Source organism: Diceros bicornis, chromosome X, assembly GCF_020826845.1.
Source record: "Diceros bicornis minor isolate mBicDic1 chromosome X, mDicBic1.mat.cur, whole genome shotgun sequence".
Lineage (NCBI taxonomy): Eukaryota > Metazoa > Chordata > Mammalia > Perissodactyla > Rhinocerotidae > Diceros > Diceros bicornis.
Genome location: NC_080781.1, coordinates 13312387 through 13326044, shown reverse-complemented (window position 1 = coordinate 13326044; position 13658 = coordinate 13312387). Strand labels below are relative to the sequence as shown.

Here is a 13658-nt window from a genome sequence, read left to right as displayed (position 1 = left end):
TTATAGAAGGTGGTTATTTCAATCTCTTTACTTGTTAGAGGTCTACTAAGGTTTTCTGTTGTTTCTAGAGTCAGTGTTGATAGTTTGTGTCTTTCCAGAATTTGTCCATTTTATTTAGGCTATCTAATAGCCTAATTTCCTGATTTTAGTTATTTGAGTGTTCTCTCTTTTTTTTTCTTGGTCAGTATAGCTAAAGGTTTGTCAATATTGTTGATCTTTTCAAATAATCCACATTTGGTTTCATTGATTTTCTTTATTATTTTTCTGTTCTGTGCTTCATTTCTTTGCACTCTAATCTTCATTATTTCCTTCCTTCTTCTTGCTTTGGGTTTAGTTTGCTCTTCTTTTGCTAGTTTCTTAAGATGGAAGACTAGATTAATAATTTGAGATCTTTCTTCTTTCCTACCCTCTGAGCACTGCTTTAGCTACATCTCATAAGTTTTGGTATGTTATATTTTCATTTATTTTCTAGTTTCCATTATGATTTTTTCTTTGACCTATTGGTTATTCGGGAATGTGTTGTTTAATTTCCACATACTTGTGGATTTCCTAAATTTCCTTCTGTTATTGATTTCTAATTTCTTTCCATTGTGGTTGGAGAATATACTTTGTATGACTTCATTTGTTTTAAATTTATTGAGATGTGTTTTTGTGGTCCAACATATGGTCTATGCTAGAGAATGTTCCATGTGCACTTGACATGAATGTGTATTCTGCTCTTGTTGGGTGGAGTGTTCTATAGATGTCTGTTAGGTCTCGTTGGTTTGTAGTGTTGTTCAAGCCTTTTATGTAAAAGTGAGTTTTCATTGGTCCTTATGCCACCACTCTGGAAATGATTTTCCACTACAGTTAATTTAACAGAAAGTAGCTTTAGAATGATGCTCTCAAATAAAAAACAAGGATTTTCTTTAGGTTGACAACATCAGTATTAATAAATTAACTTACTTAGCTTATACTTACCAGTTCAGTTAGCACCTGGTGAAGTTGTAACCTTCTCTTTGGCTGCTTCTGTGAAATGGTATGGTTTTAAGGTACTAGTGGAAAGGTTTTTCTTGGGCAATCTCTCAAACTATACTTATTAGTTGAAGGAGTCAAATTATTTTCCTGGCAGTATCTAATGCCAAAGGCTATAATCGAATCTTTGAGCAAACCATGAAGATAAAAAGGTAATAGGAAGACATGAAAGGCTGAATTTAATTGAGATTTTGCCACCCAGAGGACACCTGAGTTTGGGGACATTTTTGGTTGCCTTCACTGGAGGGCATCACCAGTATTTAGATGGGAGAGGCCAGGGATGCTGCTAAACATCCTACAATGCACAGGACAGGTCTCACAACAAAGAAAAAGATCTGGTTCAGAATTCAATAGTGCCAAGACTGAGAAACCTTGCTCGTAGGTTAAATCTAATCTGTTGAGATCAAAATGGAGGAAATGTTTAAATTTTATTACTATAAACATCATGCACAAAGTGTCTTGATTTTGTTTCATTAAAGAAAGGAACTCAGAGGCACAAGATCGAAGTACATTTTTAAAATTCATAGGCGATAAACTTGAAATTCAGGATATATTACTGAAATCAGAATAAGAGATTAGCATAAGATAAATAGCATTAATGGAAACAGACTTTTGATAGGAAGTAATTAATTATTTTACACTGAGATTAATCATGGAGAGGTGATAGGAGGGACCTTAAGGACTGATAGGAACTAGAAAATTGATCACTTTTTCTTTGCAAAGCGGTAAATACTTAGAATCCCTTTATTAACCAAATTTTGTTTTAGGTTTCATAGGCTTTGTAAAAGCATTCAGGTTTTTAATTTGTTTTTTCCTTTGTCTAATATGTGGTTCCCATCCTCTAGAATCCACTGGTATATATGTTCCATGAGGGCAAGGATTTTTTGTTTTGTTTTGCTTTGAGTGTTTTTTTTCCTAATGTTTCCCTATTATCTAAAATAGGAGTCAACAAACTTTTTCTAGAAAGGGCCGGATAATAAATATTTTCACCTTTGCAGTGTACATGATTCATGTCACAACTGCTTAGTAGGGTCTTCAGTATATCTTGTAATTGGTTGTTGTTTATTTGAATGAAAGCTATTGTTTTCCGTATATTGATTTTATAGCCAGAAATGTACTAAAATTCCCTATCATTTGTAACAGTTTTTTAGTTCATTCTGTTGGGTTTTCTAGCAAAATAAAATATCTTTTTATTCATAAATAATGATAACTTTACCTTCTCCTTCCCAATTTTTATGGGTTTTTATTTATTTCTCTAGTCTAACTGTTTTGGCTAAAAATTCCAAGAAAATTAAATAATAATGGTAATAAAAACTATTCTTGTCTTGTCCTGATTTTAATGGAAATGCTTCTAGCATTTTCCCATGATTCATAATACTGACCTTTTGCTTATATTCTATCATGATAAGGAAGTAAATTAATCAATTCCTATTTTATTAATACTTCATTTAAAATCATGTATAGATGTTGAATTTATCAAATGCCTTCTCTGATTCTATAGGAAGTATTATATGTCCTTTTTTTTTTTTTTTGCTGAGGAAGATTTGCCCTCAGCTAGCATCTGTTGCCAATCTTCCTCCTTTTTTCTTTTTACCTTGAGGAGGATTCTCCCTGAACTAGCATCTGTGCCAATCTTCCTCTATTTTGTATGTGGGTCACCGCCACAGCATTGGCCACCACTGAGCAGTGTAGGTCAACACCTGGGAACTGAACTCAGGCCACTGAAGTGGAGCATGCTGAACTTAACCACTAAACAATGAGGTTGGCCCCTATACATCCCTTTTTTTTTTTTTTTTTGATTTTTTTTTTTTTTGATTTGTTAACCTTCCAATCTCCAGCTTACTTAGTCTTCCAACCAAGTTTTTACAGTCACACGTTTCTAAGGTAGAATCGAACGTCATAGTCTCTGAGGAATTAGCTTCTACTTACCCAGTTACCCAGTTCTCATAGTTTCAGCTGCCAGCTTACACTTGATGGTCTATTCCACAGTTTACATCCGGTTGGATAGAGAGTTTCCTGAGAAAGAATCCCTGTGTCATTTTATCTTTATTTATCATCCTCTGGAATTGTATTCTCTAACATCCACATTCCCAAGGCTACTGCCAGCCTCTCTTACTATCGCCACTAATTTCATGGTGGGAAATGCTTGTCCATTTGCTCTTTCTTTGGAAAGCAGGGTATTTGTGGTGTCTTTGTATTGTGTTTCCTATCATTCCTTTCCCTATACGCTTCCAGGTTGGGGTTGGCCACAAGAGAAAGTTGTGTGAGATTTAGAAGTTTAGAAGTTAGGCAGCAGCTAGGTTTACAACTCTGCTCTAGAGTCCCAGGCAAGTTGTCACTGATCTGCTGGCTCACCCTGTCAGCACGGGGCAGTACCCGGACACATAGCTCATCCAGCTCCTGACAGGTTCCCTCCTTAGAGTTCTCTGGGACAAGTGCATGTGCAGTGCCATGGCAAAGCCAGCTTCTCCTGAAGGTTAGCCGTGACATTGAGGCTGGAGGTAGTAAGAGACCAGTGCAGGATCCAGTTTGTCGTTGCTTTCCTCTATGCCCAGCTCACCTCCAATTGCTGGTCTGACTGATCTGTTGTGACTTCCGGTTCAACACTAGATGTAGAGAAAATAACCTTACATGAACTATTCCACCATCTCCACAATAAACTCTGCAATAAATCCCTTACTCTACATCATGCACTGTGCTCCTGTTCCTCTGTTGAACTCTGGTTGATTCAGATTTTCTCCTAAAAATTATTTTACTCCTCATTAATGTCTTCAGGAAGTCTGCTGGTACACTATTATTTGGTATAGAATCACTGAAATTTTTTATATTTTGCACCATAAGTTAAACAGCAATATTAAAATGTGATGTAATCATCTTGAGGGAAATCTCTTTATTTCTCAAGTGCTAGTGAATTATTTTTTCTGAGGGAAAGTGGTCTCTGAATGGAAGCCAGTGAAACTGTTGGTGATGTATATTGATTCAGCAACTCTAATAATCAGGTTTCAGTTAAATTACTACATGGCTGTCCTGGGAAACCCTTGGTCAAATTCCCTCTTGTGGGAGTTTAAATTGTCCTGAATTGCCCCGATTTGTCTTAACACTCAATATACAATTAGTGATTTTTCCACTTTTGTGGGGAAAAAATATGACTAGAAATTGGGACTTTTTCTCTTGTACTTAATGAAGTCACACTGTGTACTTGTCCCCAAAAACAGTTCATATGCACTGTAATGAATGAAACATGTACTGTTTAAATATTTCTGTGAAAGATTTCTCTCAGCCCAGAGATGGTGCCAACTTGCTGTAATGATGTCATTTTTACATCAGAGAGAGACCTAACAATTAGATCTTCCTTTCATGAGCTAATAGAATTGCATTTGGCTGATAATGTAGCCCATATTTTCTGCCACCTACATTCTATGAGGAATTCATCCTCTCATGGGCAAAAACCTCCAAGTTCATCAATTCCCAGCATGTCTCTAACTCAGCACTATACACATTTGGGGCCAGATAATCCTTTGTTGTGGGGGACTGTTTATTAGTATCCCAGGCCTCTACCTACCAGATCCCAGTAGCATCCCCATCCTGAGTTGTGACAACCAAAACTGTCTCCAGACATTGCCAAATGTGCTCTAGGGGGAGGAGGGTGGCAAAATCACCCCTGGTTGAGAACCACTGAGCATTTCGATTCAGACGCTCTTGAACATAGGTTGGAGAAAGAAGAAATCTCGCAAGTAGAGGGCTTAAGTCAGGTGAGTACAATCCGAATACTGCTTAATATTGTTTGGGGAAGAGAATCAAGAAGCAGTAGGGATTCCGTAGGGGCCCCTATGCCAAGTCAATGCTGTGATCTTCATTACTGCTATGTGAGATGGGTCAGGATGAAGCAGAATGCCATCTTTTCTTAAGTACTAGAATACAAATGATTCTCTCTGTTTCTCGGTCTCAGCTTTTCCAGAGAAATTAATAAGTTTGAGCCTGAGGGTTGCTAATTATATTCATTGACTACATTATAGGTGTTACAATAGAAAAGTAACCAGTTACAAAGTAATTATGCAAAAAAAAAATTGCCTTTGGACTTTGGGTTCCAGTAATAGGGAAGGCAAAGTTTCCAGATTGACCCTCTGGCTGAAAATAATTTAAAATATTGAATTAAAAAATTATTAAAAGAGCTGATAGCTGGCAAGAAAGAAAGAGACATGTAGGTACTAGATTGAATAAAGATGGAAACCCAGAGAGGTAAGTAGAGCAGAGAAGCAGGCTTTGACGCTGAGAGTGCTGGCCAAACTGATGTGACGTTGAACTTCAGTGTCACACTCTTGTGTGGCATGGATTCAGGAGAAGAAACCAAGGACCTGCCTAAGACAAAGAGTCTAACAGAAGGCCTCCTCATAACACTGGGATCCCAAAGGGCTATAGTCTCAGGGGGCTGTAATGAGCATTGCTCTCTGAATCTGTGCACTGAGAAGAGAGGGAAGAGATGCCTTCGGGAAGATGTAATCACAAGTTGCCTCTTCAGAGCATAGGCAGCCCAAATTCATATTTTGTGGATGGTCAACAAAACCCGAAACCAATAATCTAGTGATTTTAGACAGGTTTGGTAAGTGCCCACAGCTGGCAGATAAAAGCAAAAAAGCCAATTCTCTCTATACTAGGAACTTCATTTCAAATCGCCAAGGATTTCAGCAAATAAAATCTTTAAGGAATACAAGCAAGAAGCAAAGAAAGTTATCAAAAAATACAAGAAAACATTGGTACTGTGAGTGAGAATTAGCAAAAAAAATAAGAGCAAGGAGAAACAGACTTACAAAGATTTCACATTTTAGTCACAGAATAAAATAGCTATTGATTACTATACTTAAGGAAACAATAGATAATTTTAAAAATACATGCAGAGGATAAGAACCTGTGAAAAACGGCCAAGCAGATTTGAAATAGAGCTTTTAGAACTTAAAATAAATAACTCAAAAAAAGTTTAACAAAAATTAGACCAGTTTGAAGGAAAAAACTAATAGAATGGAAGATTTAGCTGAAGAAATTAACTAGAATCCATCACAGAAAACCAAACACAAGGAAAATGAGACAGAGAGGTTAAAAGACATGGAGAATAGTGTGAGAAGACGAATACACGTCTAATCAGAATTATAGATGGCAAAGATAGAGCAAATGGGCACTGGTAATATTTGAACACACAGTATAATAAAATAAAATCAAAGACATAACTCATAATGCATTCAATACGAATTCATAATCATGTTCACAGGACATGTTCATTCCAGAACATAAATACATAATATTAAACAAGAAATTTTGGGTTTAATCCAGAAACACAAGATTGTTTTAGTGTTTAGAAATCAATCATTAACAAGAAAACATTAAAATATCATATGTTCATTCAGTAGATGCAGAAAAAGAATTTGAAAAAAATCAGTATCATTCATAATATAAAAAATTACCCCAAACCTTTAAAAAACATCAGAATAGGAGGAAACTACCTTAACCTGGTAAGAGCACCTACTAAGTTAAAACATATGAAATTGGTTTTCCTGCAAGTCAAAAATGGTCAAATGTTACCAATTTTTATATCTTCCAACCTAATACAAAAAACTACAGCAAACATCATAGTCAATGAGGACATCCTGGAAGCCTTCCCTCTGAGTTCAGATACAAGGTGAGCGGCTCACTTATTACTTCCATTCAACATTATGCTGATGTCCTGGTCGGTGTAGCAGGGGAAGAAAAAGAAACATAATGAAGAATTGGAAAGAAAGAAATAAAATATCATTTCTCACAGGGGATGTGATTATGTTTATAGAAAAGCCTAAACCATGCACATATAAATGAAAATTAATGAGAGTTTAACAAGATTACTTGATTGTATATATATAACTATATATTATATATTTTTGCATTTTATATATATATATATTAGCATATATTAGCACATATATATATTTTTACCAATTAAAAAAATTGGGAGGGGTTGATCTCTTCAGTCAACATTCAGGGTCCCCACCTAGAAACCTGACCAGTCCTGGAACTCCGCCCTCCACTTTCCTGAGTCGGTGCCCCTCAGACCAGGGTGCTCACCTTCTGGGTTGCCGGAGGCAAAAGTCAGGGTGAGCTACAACCAGCCTTGGATGTAAGGGGCCTCCCAGGGCTGGCGGCAGAGGCAGGACTGTATGGAGCCCCACTGATATGTATCAAAGCCTGAGACGCCTCCCTCTACTGATCTGGGCCCATCAGCCATCAGTCCTCACACCCCTGAGTCTCTAGGATGTCGGGTGTGGCACATCAGGCTACCCCTGCCTCAGGCCTCCCAAGGCCCAGAGCAGAGGCAGGGCTCTAGGAAGCCCCCTGTTTTGGGGTGAGGTCCTGTCATTAGTACTCAAGGTCCTCACTTGGACACCAAGTAGGGCCAAAACTCCTCCCTTTGCAAAACGAGGATGCCCCCTTATACCAAGGCCCTCCCATCTCTGTGACTCTCCAAGCAAAAATGAAGGGCTCCTGAGCTGAGGGCTCTGCCCTAGGCATTCCAGGGATCAGAACATGCGGGGCCCTGTGCTAACCTCTCTGCTGGCGAGTGTCCCCTCATATCACTCAGAGTCCTAACCTTAATTCCTGTTAGTTCCTGTGTCTCCACCTTTGCAGAACTGGGGGCCGCCCCCACTAGACCAAAACCCTCCTCTCCCTATGACCCTCCAGACAGAAATGAGGGGGCTCCTCTACCTGACAACTCTTCCTTGGGCCTCCCAGGGTAGCCATCTGGGGCGAGAGTCAGGGGAGATTTGTGGGGCCTCCCATGTTCTGGGATAGGTGGTTCCCTCACTCCTCATTCACCACCCTCACCTCAACGCCCAGCACTGTGGTGTCAGGCCCATCTTTGGGATGCCACCCTCAGCTGACCCGGGGCTGCTCCCCTCAGATCAAGATCCTCACCTTCCTGGAACCACAGATTTTGAAGTCAGGGTGAGCCAAATCCAGCCATAACTGTTCCAGACTTCCAAGGGCTGACAGCCAGGGCAGGACTCTACCAGACCCCACTGTTCTGGCCGAGTCCTCCCCTCATTCCGTCCTTCTGGGCCTTCACCTTGATGTTTATCAGGCTAGCACTCCTCCCTCTAGTGACCTGAGGTTGCCGTCCTTCGACCAAGGCTCTCTTGTTCCTGAGAACCCTGAAAGACGAGTGGATGATCAGCCCCGCCTGAAGCCCTCTAGGTCTGAGGGCAGCTGGGGGTTAGTCATGGCGAGACCACCTACATTCTGGAGTGTTGGTCTCCCCAGTCCTCCTACGTGGGGATCCGCATCTTGGCTTCTGCCTCCCAGATTAAAGGCTTTCTGGGAAATGCTACATCTCTGAAAACTCTTGAGCAGTTTCCTACTGCAGACCTTGCAGACAGGACCAGTGTCACGGGAGTGATGCGAGGTGGGGCAGCTGTAGCTGAAGGCAGCGTGTTCAGGACAGGTGTTGTGCTGTCAGAGAAAAGGCCAGTTGATCTATTCCTTCTCTTCACCATTCAGACCTAGCCTCTTATGTAACTTTGGTTCTAACAGATTGGCTTTCCACAAGGCGGGAGTGGAACTGCATGATGTTGTGAGCTCCTATATATTGAGGTGATCTGACATTGCATATGTAGATGATCATACTGTTTCCGAATATTTTTTTTCTTTATTCATACCACCCATTTATTTTGATATTCTATTGCTTTTGCTATGGATTCCAAACCAGTAGTTTGTGCACAGAGCCCTCTTTATTGCCTGAGATACAACTCAGAGTAGTGAAAAGAAATGTGAATTATGACACAGTATCTGCCTCAGGCTGGGAGGAGTGGGATAGTGTGGGTTCTAAACAAATTCAGACCATAGGTCTAGTATTGGCCCTGCCACTTACCAGCAGTGTGAACTCAGGCCCACTAGCAAAGTCTACAAGCCTCAGGTTCTTCATCTGTGAAGCAGGGCTGACAAGCCCTGTCTTCTAAGACTGACAGATGTATGGAGTATATACTGCAAACCCAGCACAATGCCTGGCAAGTAGTGAGGTTTTTTTTAAAATGGCAGTTATTACTATGATTATTTTGACTGCAGACAATACCATGTACCACACTGGGATTTTTTTTTTTTTTTAATCAAGGAGGAGTCAGAGAATATGTAATATTCTAGGACAAAAAACCCCAAATCAGCCAAAATGCTCCTTAGTAAATAAAACTAAGTAATATTTCCCATTAGATGATCAGTCATTTGATGTGGGCATGAGGTCACCTTCCCCAGTAGATGCACCCTGAAGCTACTAAAGGTGTGCAAAGGACCAACGATTTCCTCCCACCTGGCTGCCCTTGCATTGAACCCGTCCCTGTTTTCATTCATTTCACCACCACCAAAAAGCTAGACCTTGCTTAGAGTTCGCCATATTACACAGAAAAATGCCCAATTTGAGTTCCCTTCTAATGGAGTGGTCAAGGTTCCCCCTCCACTCCCCCAGTTCAGGGCAAAGTGAGCCAGCCTAGTGGCTGCTGACTATCATCCTTATTCTCAGAAACTCCCTGGACACAAATGCACAAAACACCTAGTTCGTGCACTGTGTTCACCTGCCCGGGACAGAGCACAGCAGTCCTCCCAATCCCGCCCCAGGTAGGCGGGATTTCCCTTTGGTTTTTCACCTCCCTAAGGAACCGTCAAGAACAGTTGTCCATTGCGGGTGTAGTCTCTCCACTCTGAGACCCACCACCTGAGGGTCTGGGCCCTGCTCACCATTTTAACAGCCTCATCTAACCCTTGGTGCAGGATGCAGGCGAACTTCAAGTTCCCTCCCACAGAAGGACTGGCAGTTTCCCAAGCTCCCAACCTGCCTGGTCTCAGGGCCTTTTCACTGGACTGTTCTTATCTGGAATCTCCTCCCTCCTTATCCCTTCCATTTACTGTCCTTCAGGGTTGGGAGTGTATCTCGCCATGTTCCTTAAACGATAGCTTCTCTTGGGTCTCAAATGTTATTGGCAGGGGCTGGGTCTTCTTTGTCCACACACCCCCAGAACTAGCATGAAGCCTTCCAAAGAGCAGATTGCAATTCATGTTCCGGGAACAAAAGAGACAGTGAACAAGCGTTCTAATTTATGACAATTTATTTTCTCCCACATTCTTGAATAAGCTAAGCAAATCCAGGTATATATCTTTTAATTTTACCAAAAGAAAGAGTAAAATGAATAAAGAAAACTAAGAATTAACCACTTCTTACTTTTTTTTTTTTTGCACTATCTCGTTATCCCAACTATTTCACTGTGAGGCTCTTTCACATTTTAAAGAAGATCTCTATTCCAATGCTATGTTTTCTGGTGCTGGATCACAATAAGAGATGCAAGGATTTTCAATTTGTTTTACAAAATACAAAACTATTACTCTCAAACTTGATAAACAGCAATAAATGTGTGAGCCATGTTATTCATAAACAGATTCTGAATCTAAATAAACCTTTTTAACAGGAACACAATGGAAAAATAAAGGAAAAAAGGTAAATCTATAAGTTACTTATAAATAACTAGAACACAAAGAAGAGCTATATTGTGTTCTCTCCAGCCCCACCTTGCCCCCCATTACTTAGAAGGTTGACAGCCCTTTTCAACTTCAAGGTGAAGACTCTGCCTCAGACTTCACTAGGAATGGGAGGAGCTGCTGGACGTTGCCCTGGAGCGGGCCCTGGCCGCAACTCTGGCTCGAGCTCGCTCTTCCTCATCTCTCAATGCCTCCTCGTATCGGCCCTGGAAGGAACTGGGGACGGTGTGATTGACCTTTGCCAAGAACTCCAGGACTTTCATTTTGCTGGTTTCAGCGTAGGCTCTTGGACCCCACAGGAATTCATAGCGTGGAGGATCACTGTTGGGCACCAGCCGGTACTCCAGGTACTTTTGCTCCACCAAATCTTGAGTGATGAGCTTCCTGGGCTCCCCGAAGATGAAGTGCTTCCTTCCTTCATAGACCCCTAACACCTTCAGGAATTCCCACATCTCCTCCTCAGTGGTGCGGTTGCCATTCATGAAGATCACACCCAGGAGAGGCATCAGGAGCCCATTCTTGGGAAAGCTCATGCAATCGCTCAGACCCCCTTCGTCAGGAAGATGGAGTTTGCTGACAAGGACATAAGACTGACTGCTAGTGTTGATTTCCTTCAGGTCAAGGCCAAAGACCAGCTCCAGGTGCTCAACGGTTCTCCGGAGGATTTCAGGGAATCGCTTCTTGTACTTTTTGTTGACAATCTTCAGCATCTCTGCCTTTGTAATGGGCTCCTTAATTCTATACTTGTGCAGCAAAAACTGCACCAACCTGCCTGCCTTCCTGGTCAGAGGCTCTCTGCGTGAGCTCTCAGGGGAGGGTGGGGCTCGGGAGGAACTTGGATTTTCCTCCTCGGCACTTTCATCAGAACTTGCATAGAAAGCGGCTGCAGCCAGAGAGCTGATGGATCGGGCTCTCTGAGACTGCTGGGAAGTGCCTGCAGCAGGGGAGCTCGGGGGAGTACCCCCAGAAACAGGCGAGGAGGAGGAGGGGGACTCTTCTTCCAGTGCTGCAGTGGCCTGAGCACTCCCGAGACCCCGTTCCTGACCTCGGGCCTGGCGACGTTTCTCACGGGCACGGAGCTTACTCTTCTGACCGCGAGGCATGACTGTGGTTAGCAACAGCAGGCAGAAGCGTGACCAGAAGGCACGTGATGTGGGCACCTGGAGGAGGAGGATAAGAGGGTGTGAGATCCTACAGCAGGGAGATGCCATCGTGGCTCTAAGAATGCCCCTCTGCAGGTGTCCTGGAGGGCACTGCTCTAGGACCCCACAAGGCTCCTGTTCTCTTGGTCAGCCTGACCCCTGAAGACCCTGTGGAGAAGGTCAGAGTGTGCCTTAGGCTGCCACCTGCCAGCCCTGTCTGGGACCACTCTCCTCAGACCAAGACCCTCACTTCTCCATTCCTCTCTAAGAACGCCCCATCCCCCACTCCCAGGAAATGAGGAGTTACCTGGCCCTGATACCTCTGCTGGTGGCTTTCCAGGTCAACAACAGAGGTGAGACTGTATGCAGCCTCCTCTGTTCTGAAGTGGTTGTTTTCCTTATTCCTCATGCAGGATTTTTACCTGCACTCCCAACAGGGCCTGGGACTCCTTTCTCTGCTGAACTGGGGCAGCCAGTCCTTAAACCAAGACCCTCATCTACCGAAACCTTGCAAGCTGAAGTCAGGGGACACTTGAATCTGTCAGCTCTGCCCTGGGCCTGTCAGGGGTGGTGTAGCCTGCTCCATTGGGGGTTGACTGGTCCCCATTTCCCTGCACGGGATCTTCGTCTGGACATCTGACCGGTCCTGGGACTCCACCTTCGGTGGACCTGAGACCACGCCCTTCACACCAAGGTCCTTGTTTAAAGAAAACCTCAGAGTTTGAAGTTCAGGGTGAGCCACATCCTGCCAAAGATGTTTGGGGCCTACAAAGCCTGAGAACAGAAGTGGGATGCTACGGGTCCTCACCTTCCGGGTTCCCTGAGGTGAAAGTCAAGGTGACACTCATCCGTCCAAGGCTGTATGGGGCCTCTGAGAGCTAACGGCAGGGGCGGGACTGTTTGAGACCGCACTGATATGTATCAAGCCTGGGACTCCTCCCTCTACTGATCTGGATCCGTTAGCCTCACACCCAAGCCCTCACTTCCCGTAGGCACTAGAGAGGAAGTGCAGGAGCCACATCTGGCTATTCCTGCCTGGCGCTCCCAGTCTCGGTCGCTGCTGCCCCTCCCCCCCCCCCCCCCCCGTTTTGGGGGATATGTCCCCTCATTAGCACTCAGGGTCTCACTACGACTCCAGTTAGATCTCTGGTTTCCTCCTTCAGTCTAACTGCAGCCGCTGCACTCAGACCAAGGCCTTCTCCCCCGTAGTGCCCTCCACACACAAGTATGCCCAATAACTGTCCCGGGACCTTCCCACGCTGACGCTAGGGTAGGACTTTGTGGGGCTCCCTTGGTGAAGAGCAGGGTAGTCAAGTACTTAGGTCCACATTCAAGGTCCTTACTTACCTCGATATCTGCCCAGGCCTGGAATTCCGATCTCCACTGACCTGAAGTCTCCTCCCTCAGGCCACGCCCTCAGCTTCCCGAAACTTCCAGACCGGAAGTGAGAGTGAGCCTCATCCGGCCGGCTGCTAGGGGTCTCTGAGGGCTGTCAGCAGCGGCAGTTCAACGGAAAGCCAATGATATCAATCCGAGCCTGAGACTCCGCCCCCTACTAACTTGAGTCCACCAATCTTACGCCCGCCGCGAGTCCCTAGAGAGGAAAGTTCGGCCGCACGACGTCTGACTCCCCTGCCCAGGATTCCCAGGGGCTGGGCTCTGGGTGGCCTCATCTTTTGGGGAGAGGTCTTCTCTTTAGTATTCAAGGTCCCCACCTGAAGTCCAATGAAGGCCCAAACTCTTGCCCCTGCATAACTGGGGCTGCTGCCTCGCTGCGGAGGCCCTCCCTTTCCGATACCTTCCACGCAGAAATGAGGAGCTCCTGAGCTGAGCGCTCTGCTCCGCTTCCTGACTAAGAACAGAGCGCTAGGGATGTGTGTCTCTCTCGGCTGGCGGGCGTTCCCTCATATCACTAGGTCCTCACCTTAAGTCCTTAGTTCCTGGGTCTACTTGCTCTGC

General features: G+C 43.7%; 1 protein-coding gene across 2 annotated transcripts; it reads right to left on the bottom strand.

Annotated features, from left to right (window-relative positions):
• Positions 1-10128: 10128 nt before the first annotated feature.
• MAGEB17 (MAGE family member B17) lies at positions 10129-13100 on the bottom strand. 2 transcript variants are annotated; one of them, XM_058535167.1, is made up of 2 exons: positions 13047-13100; positions 10129-11717 (listed from the first exon to the last, which is right to left on the bottom strand). In XM_058535167.1, the coding sequence occupies exon 2, from the start codon at positions 11658-11660 to the stop codon at positions 10659-10661; it is 1002 nt and encodes a 333-aa protein (XP_058391150.1). In that variant the 5' UTR covers positions 11661-11717; positions 13047-13100; the 3' UTR covers positions 10129-10658. The 2 variants fall into 2 exon arrangements, with proteins under 2 accessions (XP_058391150.1, XP_058391149.1); XM_058535166.1 differs by lacking the exon at positions 13047-13100 and adding an exon at positions 12508-12633.
• Between the last annotated feature and the right edge of the window lie 558 nt (positions 13101-13658).